The sequence below is a fragment of the Protopterus annectens genome, chromosome 1.part0, assembly GCF_019279795.1.
Source record: "Protopterus annectens isolate FY-2018-M chromosome 1.part0, PAN1.0, whole genome shotgun sequence".
Taxonomy (NCBI): domain Eukaryota; kingdom Metazoa; phylum Chordata; order Ceratodontiformes; family Protopteridae; genus Protopterus; species Protopterus annectens.
This window is the reverse complement of record NC_056725.1, coordinates 19,737,721-19,760,965: the sequence shown is the minus strand read 5'-3', so window position 1 is coordinate 19,760,965 and position 23,245 is coordinate 19,737,721. Positions and strand designations below refer to the sequence as shown.

Here is a 23,245-nt window from a genome sequence, read left to right as displayed (position 1 = left end):
CCACCCCCTGCATTACCAGGCTGTAATTCATACCACACCTTTCGGCCACCTAACCTGGATGAAACACTAAAGGCAGAGGCGTGTCCATATTCATTAAGGATATCCACAGCTCCAGGCTAGTTGCTCAGTATAATGCATCCGAGATTATCCAAGTGCAACTAACTCTGGGCAAGAACGCAATCCAAATTGTAACTTGCTACAGATCCCCCACCATGCCCCAGGATTCCCACTCCTCATTTCGTGATACACTGGAAAATATTAGGGTACAACCTAACACCCTAATAATGGACAATTTCAACTACCCCACCATTAACTGGGAAAACTACTCCTGTACCAACTCTTTTGCTCAATGCTTTCTGGTATTCATAAATTCCAACGCCTTGGATCATCTTATCCACACCCCCATCAGGGGCAGCAGTGTCCTAGACCTGGTCATTACCAACATGGGCGACCGGTGTTCCACATCAGTGGTCAATTCCTCGGTCAGATCTGACCACAAGCTAATCAACCTAGAATCCACATTCCGCCCCCACCCCCCCATTAAGGAAACCACCATAAAAAATTTCGCCAAAGCCAACTTCACACTTCTTAAGACAGATATTGCAAACTTCATGTTACCCATGCAGACTGACAATAGAGGTACGACTGCTGAATCCTACACAAATGTACATTATAAGCACTTACACGAGTGCATGGAGCATGCTATCCCTAACAGAGCCAAGATGCTGTCCTCGAAAAAAAGGAAGCCAGTCTGGTGGTCCCTGCCATAAACAAACTCTACAACAGAAGAAAGAAACTGTTGCAAAAAGAGTAGAATCCCATGACTGGAGGAACTCCCTAATCAGCCTCTGTAAGAAGCTGAGATCCCTCATAAAATCCTCCAAAGCTAGTTATGAAAAGAAAATCGCCACCAATTCTAAAGACAATCACAAAGCATTCTATAGCTATGTCAAGAATCTCAGTGGCAACACTCAGATCTGCTCTGAGTTACAGCACAATGGCACTAAATATACAGAACCAACTGATATTGCCAACATCCTGGCAGAATGGTTCAGTGTTAGCTTTACCCCCCTCTCACCCCCTAAAGGGCCCATTCAATATCGGAAGAATGCAAAGTTCCTGTAATCACGGCTGCACAGGTAAAAACCACACTCTCCAAAGCCAAGACCACATGGGACCTGACAACATCCCAGACTACATTCTGCACGAACTACAGAACAAACTGGCACCCCACCTAAGCACCATGTTCAGTCATAGCCTCACCTCAGACTTTGTACCCACTGAATGGCGCACAGTGATGGTTATCCCACTCCACAAAGGGGGAGCCACCACTGACCCCGGGAACTACCGTCCCATTAGTCTGATGAGCCTGGTCTGCAAGGCCATGGAATGTATCATCATGGAACTTATAAACAAAGACGTTGGTAATCTACAAACTCTGGGACCCACCCAATCCGGGTTTGTAAAAGGCAGATCATGTCTCCTAAATCTGATGGACTTTTTTGAAGCAGTCACCAAAGCCGTAGACAAGGGTAAGGTGGTTCACACAGCCTGTCTGGATCTCGCCAAGGTTTTTGACACCATCCCCCACTCTGGAATTATAGATAAACTCACTAAACTAGGTATAAATCCCTATGTCACAAGATGGGTTGCCAACTGGCTCACTGACAGAACCCACACTGTAAAAGTAGCAGACTCCAAATCTGACTTCAGACCAATGACAAGTAGAGTACCACAAGGTTCAGTCTTGGGTCCTCTCCTGTTTGTTATCTACTTCTCTGAAGTACAGGCTAACACAAAAGGTCTTTGGCTAATGAAGTTCGCAGATGACTGCACACTAGGAGACATTATCAAAACTCCTAACGATGTGGACATCCTACAAAAAGGCCTCACTGAGACAGATGCCTGGTGTCAAAGCCATGGCCTCAAGCTCAATGCCAAAAAGTGCATTGTAATCCCCTTTGGTAAAAACTCTGTACCCATGATCTACCACATAGGTAATAGTCTACTTAACACTGAAAGTGTGATGAGAGACCTTAGTACACAGGTGGACAGTGTCTCTTCTTTGATAATCACATCACCACAGTTGTCAGGAAATCCTTCTATGTGGCACACCTGATCACAAAAGGTTTTTCATCCAGGAAAAAAGAGGTCATTGTTCCCCTCTACTCATCACTTATTAGACCCATTAATAGAGTACAACGCCCCTTTTGGTATGTACCTCACAAAACATCTACAACAACTGGAAAGGCCGCAGAAATACCTCCGAGGATTACTGGCCTCAGACAGATGCCCTACACAGACTGTCTCAAAAAACTCCAGCTTTACTATGTTGCATATCGCCTACTTAGAGGCGTTCTCTGCTTAACATACAAAGCTATGTCAAATCTAGAGATGTTGGGCATGCTCCACTTAAAGAAATCCCAATCCCTCCCAGCTACATGCTCTAGGGACCTAAACCTTGTCACCACAATAAACAGAGCATGCTGGAGGGATAGATTCCTGTCCCAGAGATTTCCCATACTCTGGAACAAACTACCTGTCTATATCAAACAAAGCTCCTCATTAGCACTCTTCGAGAAAAATACCTTTTTGGCTAGTTTTATATAGGCCCTAGGCCTAATAGCCTAGTACCTACCTATGAACCTAAGATGTGATCACAGACAGGGCCAGACTTGGGTCCAGTGAAACCCTAGGCAAAGGGTTAGTGATGGCACATACCCCCTCGATTTCATACAGTCCCTCATTCCTAAAATCTTGTGCAGCTCTCCCTCCCCCCAAGTAATTTCATAAGTAATATCACCAAATACTATAAATCAGGATAGAGCTATGTTGCAATGAGAGTTTAAAAAATAGAAACTTATTTGTTTTTATGCAAAATGTCACTTGTGTGTGCATCTTAAGTGAATGTGGTCAGTAACCTTTACCAGTGGCATAAAGGGATCAAGACCTAAATATAGCCAGGTGACCAGAGTTCGAGTAGCAGCTTGGAAGCTTGACTGGGGAGGAATAGGCAATAATTGTGCAAGTCCTGAGAAGGTGGTCCATACATGATAGAGACATCGTGCTTCATAGACCTGGGTGTTCACGGCTGTTAGTAGGGATAAAAACTAAAGCTAGTCAGTGGGCTTGGGGTGTTGCCTCCCTTGGACAGTGGGTATGGACATTCCAGTGGCCATGCCTCATGCCAGCTGCATCCTCTGACAGCAAAGTCAGTATGCAGAGTACTGTAAAGTTTCCTCTGCAATGAAATAGTTGCCTCCCAGGTAGAAACCGTTCTCCAGGCCCACCTCATGCCTATGGACAGATGCACTGCTGACCATTAGGCTGTAAAGTGAGAGAGTACTGCAGTGGTTAGTCCACAACTTTCAATTTACTTGACCATGGCCATGGTGTATAGGGTGCATGTATTCTGCCCCATTTTATTGGTTCGGTTCCCTCATGACTGAGCATGAAACAGAAAAGTAGCCAAGACATAAGAGCATGAATCTACATTAATTAAATAAATATGCTTGTTAGCCTATTGTGATTGTTAGTGAGCATGTCTTTAATAATCCTCCATTAATCAGTCAGAATTTTGCATTTAAGTTATAAAATATGAGACAAACATTTCTTACAATGCTGCAATTTTTGTGACATTTTCAATCTAATGCCTGTTTAATAGGGGAAATATTCATGTTTTGACGAGACATGTTTTAGACAATGTATCACAGATTGGGAAAGCTAGTGTATAAAAATAATTAAAAAGAAATAACCTAATGTTCTGATATTCCAGGCATATCAGAAAATCAAAAGCTGTTATAGTTCATGCCAAGTTTACAGACACAAGATTCCAGAAAGCGCTGGCTTAAACTGTCTTTGTGTGTCAGCAGATGAGTTTTGTCTATTAAAAAAAAATATGACACATGCTTAGTTAATGCGGATTTCTTGTGTTAGGAGTCGAGATGTATGATCATGATTCCTGCACATATTAGGTAACCTATCGACTGATTTTCTCACAACCACCTAATATTTTTTTCTTTGCTCTGCCTCCCCTTCCTCCCCCATGATCCTTGCATATATTGTCAAGCCTGTCAACCAATTTTCTCATGACCACCTAATATGTATATATTTTTGTGCTCTACCTCCTTTTCTTTGTTTGACTTTTGATTGGTACAGTAGTAAAAAAAAAGATCCTTAAACTTTCCCTCTGCTATCTGTTGTTTTATCTTTTCAATTAGGAGAGTTCTCATCAGCTCTGTGATGACCAAATGAAGTAGCCCGGGATAGCATGTGCTCTGTTCCTATCAGTTGACCCACTGCCCATCCCCACCATTTGTGTCCCTTACTTTTCCTGATGTCCCTGCTGCTGTCACTCTGCTTCCCCATCTCATCTCATTAACCTGCTAATATGTCCATCAGCTTGTCCAGCTTCTGTTCTATCCCATACTTAGTGTCATAGTCTCTAAAGACGTTTGCTCAGCTAGCTGCTGCTATTTTTCATCCCAATATTCTAGGACGAGTAGTCCTCATAGTCGTCCTGATGTTGTGTGTCACATCCCACAGACACAAGATGTTGATGCAAGGTATTCTATGGTTGGCTGCCAGCTGGGCACACTTCACAGGTGGGCTGCAATGTGAAGCCGTAAACACCTTTTTTTTTTTTTTTTTTAAGCTCTCTGTTTCTGACACTGACACCCAAGTCACTCAGACAGTCAGGCACTGCCACATTGTGTCATGACACTGATGCCCTCACGCACACCTGTGCTTGTTGATGACATTGTGGGATATGCCAGTGATGCGTGATGATATCAGTGTTAACTTAAAACTGAAAAAAAAATCAGGATTTAAAGGAGCTACTTGAGAATTCATGGCATCCTATTATTTTGCCCCCAAAATGAGAAATACTGAGGAATTTGGTACAGTTGAGAGGTATGGATGCAGTATCTAAGGGGTGCCACTGTCATGCTCCAAGTTCAGGAAACTGCTTAAAGTTGCACTGTTCCTAAAACCAGACAGCAAACAAATAAGAGCAGCAGAACTGCTGCTGAAATTAACATTAAAAGCAGAATATTTCAGAGGTATGCCCAACCTAACCACCAGCTGTCATTGGAAACAAATACATGCATAACCAGGAAGGTGTCCCATAATGTGAAAGCCTAGGCAGCCACCTAGTTTTTTTTTCTACTTAGGCCAGATGGAAGTGGTGACTGCAAATTAGTAAAATACAACTTTTTTTTTTGAGTAGTGTATATTTAGCAGCAGTAGTGATTTGACAGAACTTTAAATAAGATTGACGGGTATGCTATTTGTAATTCCTGATTTCAGGTATTTTTGACTGGTGCTGGGACCATTTAACCACACCACAGAGTTGACAGCTTTAGCTCAAACCGTCAGAGTGATTCTCCCCCAGTTTTGCTCTGCATTTGCTCTTTATGTATACATTTGATAATTGAGAGCCCCTTTTCTTACTACACTTTGATTATATTAGTTACAAACTTCTGCATTTTAAATTAAGTCAGGAAGTGGTATAAATCCACAGAAATACTGAGTGGGTTATGGATTGATGACCATCAGTGAGCAAACTAGACTGGTTTATTGCAAGGTCTGATTTTCAGCTCAGGATGTGGAAATTGTTTTAATGAAATGTTCATATTTCATAAATGCCATGAAGTTTTATTATTATTAGTATTATTACTTCTACTACTAAACTGGTTGTTATTGTTTTCAACTTTTTAGACCCACCCCATCTCCTGTTAAGTTTCCTATGCTGCATTGGTAGCTGGCCTACTGATCCCATGTTTGCCATTTGTGGCTGTGATACTGTCAGAGTAACCATGTAACCAGTCAACATAAATGTCTCATACTGCAGGAGGATGAGAGTCGTTGCATGCCTTAAAGTAAACCTTGGGATACCAGCATGAACGGTGCATGTGTATGTGTTGTGTAAGTGTGCACTTGTGAGTACATCATGCTCCGCTACCATGTGTGTAGTGAAGTGTGACTGCTTGCATCTCCTGATATGCTGAAGACCTGCTGATTATTATAGGGGAGTTTAGGGAGCTATAGTCCAGCAGTGGGTGGTCTGTATACCAGACCCCTAGTTCCTCAGTTTGAACCCGTTACCCCACTACCAGGTTTAATGCTTTAGTGCCCAGGACACTACTGCAGCCATCACATATGGAAGTGCAGTCTTTGACACTGGGACAACTCTTTGGTGTAAAGTGTTGACATTTTTCGAAGAGTTTGCTTTCATTGCAGTTGCTGATTTAGGTGTCTGCTTTAGAATGGGTATTCTAGATTAATTTCCTTTTTTGTTTCTTCAACAGCTTTTTCCTAAAGTGAAACCACGGAGAAATCAGCCATAAGGAAAAAGAAATGGTGACCAGAGTTTATCCACATGAATGTTTGGCAACCTGGGTAGTGCCATTTGTACTTTGAGCCCATAACTAAGACTTTGTACAGAAAACATAATCTTTAAAACTTGAAATTGTTTAAAAAAAATGGAGAAACATGCTCCTGACATAAATAGATTAGCTTTATGGACTGACATTTATTTTATCATCTTGGTGTGAATTCTGAGGAACACAGTTCTGTTAATTAAGTCAAGAATAACTTGGATTAAGAAAGAACAATTTTTTTACAAAACTGATTGAGCCTTTTTCAAATGGTTGTATGTTTACAATGTTGAATCTTTTATGTTGCCCAAAATGTGCAGGTGGACAGTGTGAGATGACTAATAGTGCCTGATGTGGTTCCTAATAGATAAAGATTGAGCTATGCTGTAGTAGTTTTGTTATCCAACAAAGTGATCTATTGAGATTTCGGAAACTTGTTTGCTGAATATACATTTGGAGCAGTTCTGTGACCATTTCTTGTGCTTTGTGGGCAAATGTTAGTTTTAGCTTAGTTATGAAGTTTATTACTCTTATGTAGTCATGTATGTTTCCTTATTTTAAGTTTGTTGGCCATCTACCTTGTAGTTGTGCCAACAAAACATTACAAATCAGTATTTGAATATTTCTAGAGTTTCCTGTTTGAAAGTAAAGTACATCAAATAATTTGCATAATGCCTGCTTCCACACTAATGTTGCACAAAATCACTGTTAAGTGTTGGCTGCCATCCATTTTTCGTAATGTGTGTGTTGCTGCCTGCCTATTTTTATTTCTGTGACATTTTATGTAGTTTGATAATATGTGTAAGAAAGAAACACTGGAACAAATGTTAGCATCTTTTATTTGCTGTTATGTGCATCTTGCAAGTAGTCATATTTTCATTATTGTTTCAAAATCGTTTTAACTTTGACCTTTGGACTTAACCACTGTTCAACATTGTCTTTCCTATGACATTACTGCTTTGTGTTTAAAAAATGTCCTATCTTATAAGTAACTTGACAAAAAGTGCAATTTAAATACAACTTGCCAGTTTCATTACAATGTGTTCTGATAGTCTCTGTGCCAGCTTTTGGGAAAGACAGATGCAAGAAGAGTGAAAAGGAAGGGATGTACACAGAGATGGGTCAGTCCATTTTAAGACCATGATATATTGTTGGTGAATGCCAGTGTTTTACGTAATCTGGCAAGAGCCTTCAACCAAAAGGGCTTATCCTGGGGGAAGAGGTACAGGGTCCTATAAGAACTGTAAAGACCAAAAACCACTTAAAATGAAAAAGAAACAAGTGGAGTGGTAGGAGAAAGCTGGTAAAGAGCTAATAAAATTCACGTTGTAATCACTGCAACCAAATCGTTTATTAGGTAAGCGCTTTCGGTGGTAAAAATATTCCACCTTCTTCAGACCAAGAACAACCTCTAACAGTGCATTTATATAATCCTATTACTCAATTAGTTAATGATTTGCCCTATAAAAATCAATCAATTAATTAATAAATTAAAGTGCAATATTCATTTAAATAAAAAACAATAATGATAATAACCATACTTAATATACAAACAATATTAACATACTATAAACCATGTTAAACTCTCAAGACTTTTTTAAAAAAGTATCAAATAAATTACATAATAAATGCTACTAGGAACACTTAGAAAAAATCAACAGTGATAAATATTACATATGATCACCTTACCCAAGATGGCACAAGAAAAATAACATCCTGAAGAAAATGCAAAAACCTATATATATATTTTTTATATATATAAATATAAATGTAAAAATTGTAACATAACTATTTATATAACAAGTTTAAAATATATGTAGTAAATACATCTAGTCAAAAACAACTATGCTGAACGCTATTGTAATACTATATAGATAAAAATTAATATATGAATTAAAATTGGTTAATTATGCATACCCTAATTAAAACACCATATATATACTATATTGGTAAACTTGTATATGACATTATTAGCTTATCTATTTAATGCTTTCAGTTTTAAAACACTTTTAATGGAAACATAATCATTTAAACCGGGGAAAAATGTATGCAGCAGTTTTAATTTGCCAATACAACTCATTCTGTTCTAATAAAAGTTGCCAAGGCCCCCCTCTCGGATCTAAAGGTGTCTGATGTACAACTAAAAATAAAAACTCATGAGTTGGAAATTGCAAAATATGTCTTGCAAGAGCATTATTGACATCCTCTGTACTAACTGCATAATAGTGCTCGTATATTCTCTGTCTTAATTTCCGCTCTGTCTTCCCTATATAAAATGAGGGACAAACTTGACAGCATGCTACGTACACAACAGCTTTAGACTCACAATTGAAGGAACCATTAATTGTGTACTCCTTGTGATTAATGTTAACAATAGTGGTTACCTGAATGTACTTACATTGTGTGCAATGCCCACATTTGCGCATACCTTTGTGTCTGTTGGTACTGTCCTGGATTCCTTTTCTTGTACTTCAACATACTCTTAAGATTCAGACCTCTCCTAAAAGTAAAGTGAGGTCTGATACCTAGCATAGTACAGATAGATGGTTCTTCCAAAATAACTGCCCAATTTTTAATAAAAATCTCCTTGACCCTTGTAGTGTTAGATGAGAAAGTGGACAAGAAACTGAGATATAGTGGTTTATCTTCCTCAACAATTGTATCATTCTGTCGTGTAATTTGACTAATATTAATGACAATATCATCCGCATAAGCCCTACTGGACAAAATTGGTTTAAACAAACCAATTGATCTCTTATTTCTTACTTCTGTTAATATCTCAAGAAGTAATTTAAAAGGATACCCCCTACTCAAGAACATAGACTTTAGCTTTTCACATTCCAAGTCAAAATCTACGTCTTCAGTAACCATCCTTGCAGCCCTCACCATCTGGCCTTTAACAATTGCTTTCTTCTGATGGTGAGAGTGTTCACTAGTGTAATACAAGAATGCATTGGAGTAGGTGGGTTTCCTGTAAATGGAAGCTTTATACTGCTTATTATACCTATCATTGCTCAGTTCCACATCTAAGTATGTTATACTATCAACCCCTACTTCATAAGTAAATTCAAGAAAGTCTGTTTTGTTTGTGATATGCTGTATGAATCCTTCAGTTAAGTTGATATCACCCTGCCATACCAGGCACATGTCGTCCTGGTATCTGGTATACCATAATACATTTTCTTGGAACTCACTGTCCTGTAAACAAATACTTGTGTTCCCAATATGCCATGACACTATTGGCGAAGCTAGCGCCACAGGGAGACCCCATGGCCACCCCCTTGTTCTGCAAGAAAATGTTTTTGTCAAACATGATGTAATTGTTAGACAAAATTAGATCTAAAAGGGTTTCGATCAAACATATTTTGTCGTGATCAACTTTCTTGAACAACATAAATTCTCTCACCCATTCAATGCCCAATTGATGAGGAATTACCGTATATAAATCTTTCACATCAATAGTAACAAAGATGTTATTGTCCTTATATTCCAAGTTATTAATGTTTTCCAAGAAGCTCCATGAGTCATGACATATTTGTGTTTCCTGGTGAATGAGAGGTTTAAGAATGCTATCCACCAATTTTGCACACGCAAAAGTAATCGAACCCCTACCGTCAACAGTTGGTCTAAAAGGGGGGGTCCTTAATGTCTTTATGTAATTTAGGAGCCCCAAAAATACTTGGGGATTCTAGGTGCTGACATCGAAAGATACTGAAAGGTATCTATGTCAATAGAACCTTCCAGAAATAGGTCATCGAGGGAGCTTCTAATACAACGATATGCAGTATGGACCTGATTTAAACTAGCAGGAGTATATACTTCAGAATCCATATGTTCACGCATCTTACTAATATAAGTGGACTGATTCATGAAAACTAAACCCCCTCCCTTGTCAGGTTTCATCACTCTAATGCCACAATCATTTATCAATTCAATATATTGTTTCTCCTCAATGGTGACATTAGTGTGCAGTGTTTTTACATGGGCACATTGATCTAATAATCTTCTTAAATCTATCTCACACATTTTTTCAAACAACGTTAATGTGGGCACAAGGGGGGGGGTTAAAAACACTAGAAACCCTTAAAGAATTCACAAGTGTAGAGTTAGTTCCCATAAGAACCGCCAAATTCAATTTGCGTACGTACATTTTGAGGTCAACAATCATTTTAACAATATTCATTTGTTGATGTGGAACAAAAGAAAGTCCTTTAGCAAAAAAATCAACCATATTTTGATCAACCATTAAAGCAGTATAGTTGAAAATTTTAAAGTCACCATATGTACTAAGTAAAATGTTTGGATACAGTTGCTATTATCTCCTCCTCTTGTTCCTCCAATTCCCCTGCTGTCTTTGGTTCGGCCGATTGTTCAAATTGTTGTGATTCAATTCCCTGCCCACTTGAAAAACCTGGTTGTTATATGATGGATTAGGACCATTGCCATCATCCACCCGTTTGTTATTAGTTTGTGGTTGGTTATTTCTAATTCTTTCACTTCTACGCAAAGGTGCTTCTAGATTAGAATTAGAATTAATGACCTCATTGGTGTCATTATTGTTGTTATTAATAGAGACATTCTCAGTCCTAAAACCCATGTTATCTTGGAATGCCTCCATGTGTGTAACTGGAAGGGGAGCAGGGTATGCCTTGTTTTGAGCATATGCTAATACATCTCTATCAATGTTTTTCTTTTTTGTCGCTAACAGTTTGTTGATAGTAGCGTCAATGCTCGATTAAATCCTGCAATAATCATATTTATACTGTCCAAAATTATGGTCCCTACAAATAGAGTGTTCCAAAATTTCAAGCTCTGTTTTAATGCTAGCAATTTCAGTATTATAAAAATTAACCAGAGCTTTAATAAACTCAACAGCTTGCCCTGTCAAATAATGCCAAGTGTTCCAAATGGAAGGTAGAATCAGCAATTAATCCCGCAGGGTATCGCCACTGTCTAAGCCCTTTAGGGATGATTTTCTTATCTAAGCATTCAGTTAAATAAGCAACCTCAAGCTGAAGTTTGTGACATTTGAATAGCTTTTGATCAAAAGAACTAAGCAAAACTGTTAAGCTACTCACATTACGATGTTCATTAAGTCCACTCTGGTCGTTCACTGAATTGACAAAAAAATCTTTATGTTCCAGGAAACCCGCCATGCTAGGATTACTGTTCTCAGTGTTAGTCACTCCATTTGCACTGTTAACAGTGGAACGCTCCCCTGCTGCATTCGTGTCTTGCCTAGGAACAATGTTTCCTTCCTGTGCGCCTTCTCTAATGCTTCCTGAAGGTAAACGAAGCTGTGCTTCACTGGAGCGAGAAGTTGCATGCAATTGACCTAGCAAGCCTGCCAGACTTGAAGTATTAAAATACCTATCTGTTCTTGTGCCATCATCAAATTTTTGGGAAAGCGCTTCTACTTTCCCAAGGAGCATGTTAACTAAAACAGTCAGGTTACCAACGGCATTCGCCTCACCGGAATCTTGACTGTTCACCATAGCAGCATCAATATTGTCAGATGATTGCGTAAAAAGTGGTTGCGACCCACTTTGACCATCTCCACTCCCACTTGCCATAATATTGCACTTTAATTTATTAATTAATTGATTGATTTTTATAGGGCAAATCATTAACTAATTGAGTAATAGGATTATATAAATGCATTGTTAGAGGTTGTTCTTGGTCTGAAGAAGGTGGAATATTTTTACCACCGAAAGCGCTTACCTAATAAACGATTTGGTTGCAGTGATTACAACGTGAATTTTATTAGCTCTTTACCAGCATTCTCCTACCACTCCACTTGTTTCTTTTTCACTATAAGAACTGTCCCAGGTTGATATGTGTGCGCAGATAGATACTGAATCTGTCTCAGGTTTACAGACAGTAGCTTGTCAGTAGCAAATACTTGTTACTCTGAGTTGTTCTACCATTTGTTACTGATGTGCTGATAAGTTTAAAAAAAAAAAAAGGATGTAAATGGGTGTTTTAAAGTTTAACTTAAAAACAGCACATTAAAAGTGTTGAAACAGATTAAGCTTTAATTATTTGATTTTTAAACTTTTGAATATCTTATAGAAAGAAGTCATTAGGTAAAACTGTAGGCCTTGATATATGGTGCAGTATCACATATTCAGACAGTGTGTAGGTATGACGTCCTTGTCGTGGATAACAGTAAAGTGCAACAGAATGACCAACTGGGCTTTGGGAAGTAATACTGTTTTATTTCACAGCAGCCTGCAATATCGCAATTTGACTTAAACTTGTCTCTCCATCTCTAATATTGCATCTCTATATAACTCCGACGTCAACTTCATACATCTGACAAACATCATCTTGACTTTTACAAACCATCAGAAAATATTGGTAAGTCCCTATATAAATACTCTAAGCTCACACCTGGAACTCCCTTCCACTTAAAATACGAAGTATCCCCCATAAGTTCCATTTCAAACTACAACTCAAACACTACCTTCTTAAGACCTAGTCCTGCCCTTGCTAAGCTCTGACCTGATCTCTAACTGATTTCTTCCTAAATTCTACTTTTGATTACTTTAAGTTTTTCTCTCTTTTTGTCTGCCTTTCTTTCTTGCTCTTCTTTTATAGTATATCTGCAGTCAGGTTTTTGTAAATATTCCTACTCTGGGATTATCCTGCCGCTACTGTATTGGATTTTTTGAAACTTGTATATAAGTATATTGTCTTGCTGATTTAATTTTATGTAATTTTTTTTATCAATATTACTATTGTAATTTTAGTCTTTGTATTAATTACTGTTTTTTGGTATGTCTGTAATTGTAGTTGGAGCTTTTCTCCTCCACTGAAAATGGGCCTTTGGCTTAGTTGGACCAACCTGGTTAACAATTGACAAAATAAAAAATAAACTTGCTTTAAATTGATACTATAGCAGTGAAATTGTAAATAAAATCACTAAATAATTTCTCAAAGCTTGTAGTCCTGAAAAACCAGCACGCTGGTTTAGTAGAAGTGGGTCTATTTCAGAGTTCCAGGGTTCATTCCTGATCTACAGTTGCTCTCTGCTAGATCTGTGCAGATATTCTGTCTTCCGCTGAAAAGCATAGTTACTGATTGGCTTCAATAAACTGTCTAAAAGTATATATCCCACTCTGGCATAGGAGGATGGAGGCCTGACTGTCAACTTTGGATTCAACTAACGAGCCTGCAACTGCAGGAGCTGGCTAGGGGAATAGAAAATTTAGCTGTATTTTACAGGGTCATCTACCCTTGGTTGAAGGGGTGTTTAGCCTCATTGTTAATATTTGGGGGGTATGCATTCAAAGTTTAGGTAGAGCATAAGACAAAAAAAATATGGCTGTGAATATGACATGCAGTGGGGTCTCTGTCCTCTCAGTCAGTGGGAAAACATTTACGTCTGGGGGTTCAAAAGTGATTCCCTGCAGCTGAGTTCAAGAAGCACCAATGGCAACCAGTGGTCTGCTGCATAGGAGCAAAAACACTGCTTAATGTTCAGAAATGTTTGAAAGGCTATAAATGAGGTCCCTGTAATTTGTTCTGTACTACACCAATAGGTTACACTGTACCTGTTTTATTCTGTCTGCACTGTTCATTGGTGCTGCTTTTTACGATTATCTCTGTTTCCCAGACCAAATAAAATTTACAAAAAATAATTTTTCTGCATTTATAAACTCAGGAAGAAAAATGTTTTTTTTTCCATTAAATGGACGACACATCATGAGTTGATTGTAGAAGAGAAAATGTCAGCAACTAAAAGCTGCCAATGTAGTAAGAACATTTAGTAATAGAAACATGGTGGAACTGATTGTTATTTCAACCATTTTTTTGTTTTTCTATTTATGTTGGGAAAGTGTTTGCCGCCATATTGTTTGACTTCTAGCTCATTTTGTGAGCAGTGCACTTGAAGATCCTCCCCCCCCCCCCCGTTACAAAGTAATAAATTTAGAAGGATTGGATTAGTTACTGAGGATGTAGACTGCAACATGCAAAATGCAACTAGAACGAGTGTGTTTTATTGTTGAGGGATAACCAGTTCAGTTTATTGCATAAGTTGCTCTAGTGTGACCTAGGACAAAGAGTACAAGTCTGTCCATTTGTTCATTTTTTTTTTCTTCATGTGCTCCGTGTACATAGTTCTCCTCTCTGCAACCACTCTTTTGGGTTATTCATCCCTCTGCACCCAGCATTTCACATAGCAACAAGTGAGGGGATGTTCTCTTGGAGGAGAATGTTTTGGTAAAGTACCTTATTTTCCAGGCTTGGGGGAACCAGAGTCGACAGCTGGTAGGAAACCTTTTGAGAGGAAGTCCTTCTGAAGAAAATGTCCAAAAGTGACCAGACAAACTCTGTACTACTGTATCTGTTATTCTTTATTTGTATTAGAACAAATTCTTGCCAAACAGTTAATTCTATCAGACCTGTTTGAATTATATTGTAACACAGCTAGACAGATGAATAGACTAATGCACACTTGGTCAAAGACGTCACTACTAAGTGAAACATACTGTCCAGTTTATATACTCTTTTCAACCAATGTTATTTTTAATGTCCTTGTGACTTGTTCATGAAAAAGTCCATGGTTATTTCACGCCCTTTTTTGGTCCTCGCTGTATCTGAAGACTTCACAAAAGTTTCTCCATGTAATCTTTGCGTCACTTGACCTGTCTGCATTTAATTTATTTCTGCATCTGAAAGCCAAGAAAGTCAACTTCCTTTTTTTTTTCTATAACAGGATGCCTTTACAGTAAAGCCCACAGCTATATGTTATTAATATCTAAGTTGAACATGTACAAGAAATAACTGTTCTTGCAAAGCAAGCCATATTATTTTGAAAACTGCTGTTTGGCCTTGCACATTTCCTTTCACTGTACACACAGTATATTGCGGAAAAGCATTTTAATTTATACAATATCTATCAATTCCCACTTTTTTATTTAAGGCCCATGAAAATTGTAAGACAATTTACAACAGAATATGATCTTCAGTACTTTGAATCCCTTGGTCTGTTGCAACATACAAATCTTGCATTCAATGCTATCTCTTTAAAGAGTGTTATATTACCAACAGCTGTTACTTGATTAATACTTTTATTAACACACATCTTATAATGACGATAAGAGCAATTAATGCGGAAGTTGTAGTACCCCACCATAGACACATAGCCATTATTACTTCTCTATTTTAACTGTTTTTATGCTTCCTTAAGCAAGTTGTCAGTCTTCCAGTTACACACAAGCATTTGAAAATCTTGTCAAGTTAACCCTTGCTTTACAAGGCAAAACCTTGTATTAGAAACAAGCATATTTCTTTTGCATTGCATAATTTCATTATTGCTTTGGGAAAAGAATATTAAAAAAAAGAAATTTACAGGAAAATGTGATCCTCTGTACTTAATAGCCTTTCTTCATTGTTAACAGTTACTTGTTTGATAGTTTTATAACACATCTCTTCTGTTATATCTGAGATAGCTCCATAAGTTGCATTTGCTATCAACTTTGTAACTTTTTATATTGCCTTAGTGGCACCATACCAGTGAAAAATTCACTTCCTGAAATAACACCATTTCCTATGTCCAGCTGTTTTAAAATCTTTCCCTATTGTTTTACCATGAACCTCCCTCTTTTCCTGGTGATTTTTTACCATGTCCTCTGGTAATACGCGAGTAATTTTCATTATTGGAACTGCATACTCTATGTAACAGAATTTCTTCTCTTTCATTTCTTCCTTAAAAGAAGTGTTATGTGTCGACTCCCATGCTGTTTTTTTTTTATACTCCAGCGTTTTTACATGACCATAGTTTTTATGAAAACAGAGTATCCCTTTTTCTATTTTCATCAACTGTAAATGTTTTTTATGGCTGATTGTTTTACAACTCTACTGTTATAAGATTTTTTAAACATAAAACCTGTATGTGTAACCTCTGCAGGGACTGCATGTAATGGCATTTTTCCCTCTGTAAGGAATGTGGCTAAAAATCCAACAATTTGACTTGTCACATGCCTTTGCAAACAAATTTTGCATGTCCAAAATATATTGAAATCAAGTATCCGATCATGATGTCCCTTTTCTCATGATTTATTACATCTGAATATCTCTCCCCATTTTTTCTTTGCATCTGTTTTAGATTGCCTTGTCTTGTTCATAGATTGCTATTATAGAAACAAATTTAAACTTTTGTAAGACTGTTAACAGACTATTACTGTAGTGATACTGTTTGATTGTTATTAACTTGCACAGATTTTTATGAACCAACATGGTGTGCTGATTTTGCTTGGATTTTTATTTGTCTAAGTTTTTATGTACTTTTTTTAATGACTCTGTACTTTACTACCTGTATGTATTGCTGTGTATTATTACACGGATGGCAGTTACACCAGTTTGACTAATGATGATGTTCTTCGTGTTTCACTGTTGCAGTCATTACATTTGGGTTATCCTGCTAGCAGGTTGCACTCATTTGGCCTGAATTCCAAAGTCTTGGGTCCTGCGTTGGTTGCTGTCGCCTCTTCCCTGACGTCAGGTCGTCAGGGGTATAAAAGATTCAGCCGATGCCATTTTATTCAGTCTTTCTTGCCACGCGGTGCCCGAAGCAGAAGCAGTTCGAACGTGCCGGTCGGCCGACTCCTGAGATTTTCATGTTCAAGTTCCGAAGTATTCATTAAAAGCTCCGAAGTATTCATTAAAAGCTAAGTAACCCCGTTGGGTAAACTTTTTTTCTTGCTCCAAACCGATGTCAGAAAAAGTTAATAATTGTATTTCTTGTGGGAAGCAAATACCTCGTAAGGACTTTCATTCCTACTGTATTCCTTGCCTAGGCCCTGACCACCACGTTGCTAGTTGTCGGTTTTGTGCTAGATTTAACCAACGTACTATTAAGCGTTGGTACGATTTTGCATTAAGCTATTTTGGGTGAAGATTTAATTATACAATGTCGTCGGACAGCCATCCGACTACCGGAGTTCACAAAAAACGCAAAGAAAAAGACAGGCAACCGAGGTCCAAAACCAATGACGAAGATTCTCCTAAGCAAGTCACTGGTTCTCAGTGAGGAGCTTTCGCAGCCCCTGACGCCCACTACTTTAGAGTCGTAGGCCGCTACCGACTCCCACGTGGAGTCGGCCAGGCCGCTGCAAACTCAAGGTATTGAAGCCTCGGTGATTATTCCCTCAGATGGGTCCAAAGCCGCTGAGCAGGCATCGGCTTCAGAGGGTGTATTCAGACCTAACAATTATATATCAAACCGACTTCAAAGACTAAAACACCTTTAAAGGCAAAGAAACAAGTTCACCAGCCACAAGGACAGGCCACCATGTCCAATAAACAAATGCTCAAAATGGCCGAAGACTTAATTACCTTGATCAGGGTTCCCATCCCCTTCCTGATAAGAGGGCCTAGGCAAGAGACAGACTATGAATCTTCAGATCAGGTTTCCATTTCTTCTGATTCCTCTTCTGATCAGGAATATTCTATTCCCCCCTATGAGGATTCTGATGCTAAAGAATCAATTCCTTCAGCTTCTCCTCCTGAGGACTACTCTTTTAGGGAAACCTTGCATACCATGAGGGAGCACTTCCACTGGGAGAGCCAAGACTTTTCAGAATCTAAGAAAAGGCTCAGAGACTTCCTCTTACTACCGCAACACAGGCCTCTAGCTATTCCACCTGTGTTGGACATTGTAGATGATGTGTTCTCGGAGTCTAGTCTGACCCCTGACTCTCTACCTCCAGCTCCTGTTAAGCCGGACAGATACTACAGGGTCTCTGACTCTCATAAATTCCTTTTCAAAAACCCTACTGCAGACCCAGAAACTATTTCCCAGGATCCAAAAGGGGTCAAGGCTTCTACTACAAAAAACCCTACCCCCTCTGACAGGGATTCTAGGGCACTGGATAGATGGGGAAAAAAGATTTACACATCTGCTACTTTGGCTATAAGGGCCTTAAATTGCCAGTTTCATATGCTCAAATATCAGCAATATACCATGACACTGCTTAAACAGAAAATGATGGCAAATTCTGAATGTGCAGAAAACAAAGAAATACAGGATTTATTGCATGCAGCTGAACAAGTTGGAAAGCATACTTTGCAATGTGGGTTGGATTTTCTGGAGGCCTCCTGCAGGGCTGCTGTTATGGGTTCTGTCATTAGGAGGCATGCTTGGTTAAAGGAACAAAATCTGCCTGACCATGTTAAAGCAAAATTATTAGATGCTCCTTTACAACATGGTACCTTGTTTGGTGTTAAGGCAGAGGAGTTGTTAAAGAAAATGGAGGACAAAGCTAAATCTATGCAAGCGGTCAATGATTTCTTACAGGTACAGCCACCTAGATTTAGCAAACACTGGCCTACAAAGAATTGGTCCTTTCCAGTCTCAGACAGACCTCAAAGGGGCAGATCCAGATGCCCTAGAGGCAGATCACAGCCACAAGGATCCTACAGGTCTAAGCAGTGGAGTGCTTCTACCTCCAAAGGTGGAGAAGACAAAGCACAATCATACAGGAAACAGTCCCAATGACTTCCCCCTGCCTGCATCAAGCACTTATCTTCTGGCAGCACCCTTAAGGGGAAAACTAGCACTTTTTTCTCAAAATTGGCACATTGTAACCCAGGACAAATGGGTTCTAGACATAGTGTCACAAGGCTACAAGTTTCATTTCCATACCCTGCCAAAGCCAAACGGTTGGCCAGACCTGCCAAAAAAATCAGTGGGCAGAGGCTTAAAAGCAAGTCGCAGCTCTCATGGACAGCTATTCCACCTGTGTTGGACATTGTAGATGATGTGTTCTCGGAGTCTAGTCTGACCCCTGACTCTCTACCTCCAGCTCCTGTTAAGCCGGACAGATACTACAGGGTCTCTGACTCTCATAAATTCCTTTTCAAAAACCCTACTGCAGACCCAGAAACTATTTCCCAGGATCCAAAAGGGGTCAAGGCTTCTACTACAAAAAACCCTACCCCCTCTGACAGGGATTCTAGGGCACTGGATAGATGGGGAAAAAAGATTTACACATCTGCTACTTTGGCTATAAGGGCCTTAAATTGCCAGTTTCATATGCTCAAATATCAGCAATATACCATGACACTGCTTAAACAGAAAATGATGGCAAATTCTGAATGTGCAGAAAACAAAGAAATACAGGATTTATTGCATGCAGCTGAACAAGTTGGAAAGCATACTTTGCAATGTGGGTTGGATTTTCTGGAGGCCTCCTGCAGGGCTGCTGTTATGGGTTCTGTCATTAGGAGGCATGCTTGGTTAAAGGAACAAAATCTGCCTGACCATGTTAAAGCAAAATTATTAGATGCTCCTTTACAACATGGTACCTTGTTTGGTGTTAAGGCAGAGGAGTTGTTAAAGAAAATGGAGGACAAAGCTAAATCTATGCAAACGGTCAATGATTTCTTACAGGTACAGCCACCTAGATTTAGCAAACACTGGCCTACAAAGAATTGGTCCTTTCCAGTCTCAGACAGACCTCAAAGGGGCAGATCCAGATGCCCTAGAGGCAGATCACAGCCACAAGGATCCTACAGGTCTAAGCAGTGGAGTGCTTCTACCTCCAAAGGTGGAGAAGACAAAGCACAATCATACAGGAAACAGTCCCAATGACTTCCCCCTGCCTGCATCAAGCACTTATCTTCTGGCAGCACCCTTAAGGGGAAAACTAGCACTTTTTTCTCAAAATTGGCACATTGTAACCCAGGACAAATGGGTTCTAGACATAGTGTCACAAGGCTACAAGTTTCATTTCCATACCCTGCCAAAGCCAAACGGTTGGCCAGACCTGCCAAAAAAATCAGTGGGCAGAGGCTTAAAAGCAAGTCGCAGCTCTCATGGACATGAGGGCAATTCAACAAGTGCCACAGCAAGAGCAGGGACAAGGATTTTACTCGACTGTTCCTGGTACCCAGAAAGGACAAAGTATGGAGACCTATACTGGACCTATCTATTCTAAACACTTTCCTGGATATACCAAAATTCAAGATGTTGACCTTTACAGCAGCTTCTGCACATGCTGGGCAGCAAGACTTGGCTCGTGACTTTAGACCTAAAAGAGGCATACCTGCATGTCCCAATCAGACAATCATGCAGAAGATACCTCAGATTCAAGGCTGGCTCAAAGCATTACCAATTCTCTGCACTGCCGTTTGGCTTATCTACTGCGCCTAGGGTCTCTTCACAAAGTAACACCAGCTACAACCATTAATCATCAATCAAAAAATTAAGCAATCAAACAATTAAAAATTAAGTGCAATATATTTCAAAAACATTTCAAATAGGTACAGCCTTTTTCAAGGGGTCCAATCAGCGGTCACGTTCTAAGGCTCGTCTCCATAATGAAGCTGGTTGGGTGAGAGATAGAACTGCTAGCACGAATAGTGCAGACATGCCTGCCCGTATACATGATGGACATTACAGTGAAAACAAAGTTAACAATGATTTTCCACAATTACCATCTCCGGTGAATGACCGCTATTTTCCTGATCATTTTCGTCCACAAAGGGATTATGGTAGGCAGAAGCAAAGAAGCTTTTCTGATCAGGAACAACACAGAGGAGGGCCTCAACATCAGTGGCGCGATAACAAAAGGACAAAATGGTACTGATTCAAGCTTTGATTTGAATTATGTGATTAATTTATCTGGTTGCCAGGCTAATGACAGTATTATTACTGTATTAAACCATGGATTAAAATTTGTACCGACTGTTTCACCTAAAATATATGAATGTAAAATAGAGTTGTTTAGATTTGTGAGAAAATTGCATTTATGGTACTATTTTCAATGTTTGTCTTCTCTTGATGTTGCTGTTGAAACGGTTTCTGATGATACATATATTACTGATGAAGATGTGTCGGATGTGGATACATGTGATTCCTTTGTATCTTGAACAAGTGACCTGAATGCCTATTGTGTTATAGATACTTCTAGAGTGACAACTAAAAGTAATTTTATGCCTCCTTTTTTTACATGAAGGCATCAAAAGATTTCAAGCGATGGTTGAATTTGAGGTTAATTTATTGTTTGGAAACAGGTTGATTGTAATTTATCTAAAAGTGAATGGCTAGAATTAAGTCAGTTTTTCCAAACAGAAAGAATTGGTAGTGAAACCCTCTGATAAAGGGAATAAAATAATAATTATGCATTATACACAATATTTAAAAATGTGTTTAGATTTATTAGGGGATGAAACGATGTATTTTATAGTAAGTGATGATGTTGAACAGGCTAAAAATAACTATACATGTTTAATACAGAAGGGCCTGAGATTGGGATACTGGTCTGAAACTGATGTCAAGAATAAGCTGATTATTGTAGACACTGGTCCAGCTTATTTTTATTGCCTACCCAAGATTCATAAAAATATCATGAACCCTCCGGGTAGACCTATAGTCTCAGCCAGTAAGTATTTCCTACATAATTTGGGGGTTATTTTACATCAGGTGTTATTAAAGGAAGCACAGAAGCTCCCTTCTTATATACAAGACTCTCTTGATTTTTTAAATAAAATAAATGTTATATGGAAAGACAACATGTATTGGATTACATTGGACGTGAAGAGTCTTTATAACAATATTAAACATGTGTTTGGATTAGAGGCATTACATAAACGGATGGGTGACCATCCTCTTACATATTATATTTTAGATTTAGTGAAATTTTGTTTGGAAAATAATTATTTTTATTTTGATGATCAAATTTTTCATCAAATTCAAGGCACAGCCATGGGTGCCCCATTTGCACCAATGTATGCTAATATTTTTATGAGATTGGTTGAACAAGAATGCATTTATACTAATTCTTTTGTTAAGAAATATGTGAAATTTTATTTTAGATTTATCGATGATTTGATTTTTTTTATGTGAAGGGGGGGTATGCATTTGGTACTAAATGTTATACAGGACATTCAACTAAATAGGTTCAACATATCTTTTGATGGATTACAATATGGACAAACAGTCTCTTTTTTGGACATTAACTTACAAGGTACTGTTGGAAAACACATTAGTACGAGTATCCATAGGAAATTTGATTTGCCGAATGAGTTTTTAATGGGTACCAGTTGTCACCCAAAACATATTATTGAAGCCTTACCGTATAGTGAATTTTTGAGAATTTCTCGTTTATGTAATGAAGATAATGTAATGATTATGTAATGAAGGAAATACAGCGCACTAGGACTATGTTTGAAAGAAGACAATATGATGTTAAATTAATTGAATCAGATATTCAAAAGATATTTGATGTTAGATATAATACAAGATCATTACAAAAAAGTAGATGCAATAATTATGTTATTAATCATAAAAATGTAGGGAATTTATTTATGGTTTCCACTTATAATACTTGTAGTGATAGTATTAAAAAATATATAGTACATTTTTGGGATTTTTTAAAAAAATTTGTTGAGCTTAATAACTTAACTAATAAGAAATTATTTTTTTCTTATAAGTGGGGTAGAAATATCAAGGATATGGTGGTACACACCAGATTTTATAAACCTGAGGATAAATTGTATTATGATATTGCTGCAAGAGGAATGTCATCGTGTGGGAAATGTAGTGGTTGCCCATACATAATTAATTTTTTTCATATATAAATAATATTGGTTTTAGACCAAATGGGCTATATAATTGTAGAACTGAGAGAGTTATTTATGCTATCAAATGTGGATGTGATAAATTTTATATTGGTCAAACTAAGAGAATGTTTAAGATAAGATTAATGGAACACTTGAGGGATATCAGGGTAAATAAATTAGAGAGCCCTGTAGCTCAACATTTTCATGAATATCATGGTGGTAAGTGTGATAGCTTAAAAGCAACTATCTGGGAACAAGTTTTTATAAGTGAATCTAATGTAAATAAGATTAAGAAT

At 38.3% G+C, this 23,245-nt stretch overlaps 2 protein-coding genes across 2 annotated transcripts in view; one reads left to right on the top strand and one right to left on the bottom strand.

Annotated features, from left to right (window-relative positions):
- Positions 1-23,245, top strand: part of ERCC2 (ERCC excision repair 2, TFIIH core complex helicase subunit) — a 2,230,202-nt gene that overhangs the window by 314,720 nt on the left and 1,892,237 nt on the right. The gene's annotated exons all lie outside the window — the stretch shown is intronic.
- On the bottom strand, positions 9,914-12,018 carry LOC122808066. The gene is made up of 2 exons (XM_044079074.1): positions 11,348-12,018; positions 9,914-9,997 (listed from the first exon to the last, which is right to left on the bottom strand). Exons 1-2 carry the CDS (start codon positions 12,002-12,004, stop codon positions 9,992-9,994), a joined length of 663 nt encoding a protein of 220 aa, XP_043935009.1. The 5' UTR covers positions 12,005-12,018; the 3' UTR covers positions 9,914-9,991.

Excerpts from the sequence above, each read along its gene's own strand:
- LOC122808066 (XM_044079074.1), bottom strand. The coding sequence starts at position 12,004 with ATGATTTGCCCTATAAAAATCAATCAATTAATTAATAAATTAAAGTGC.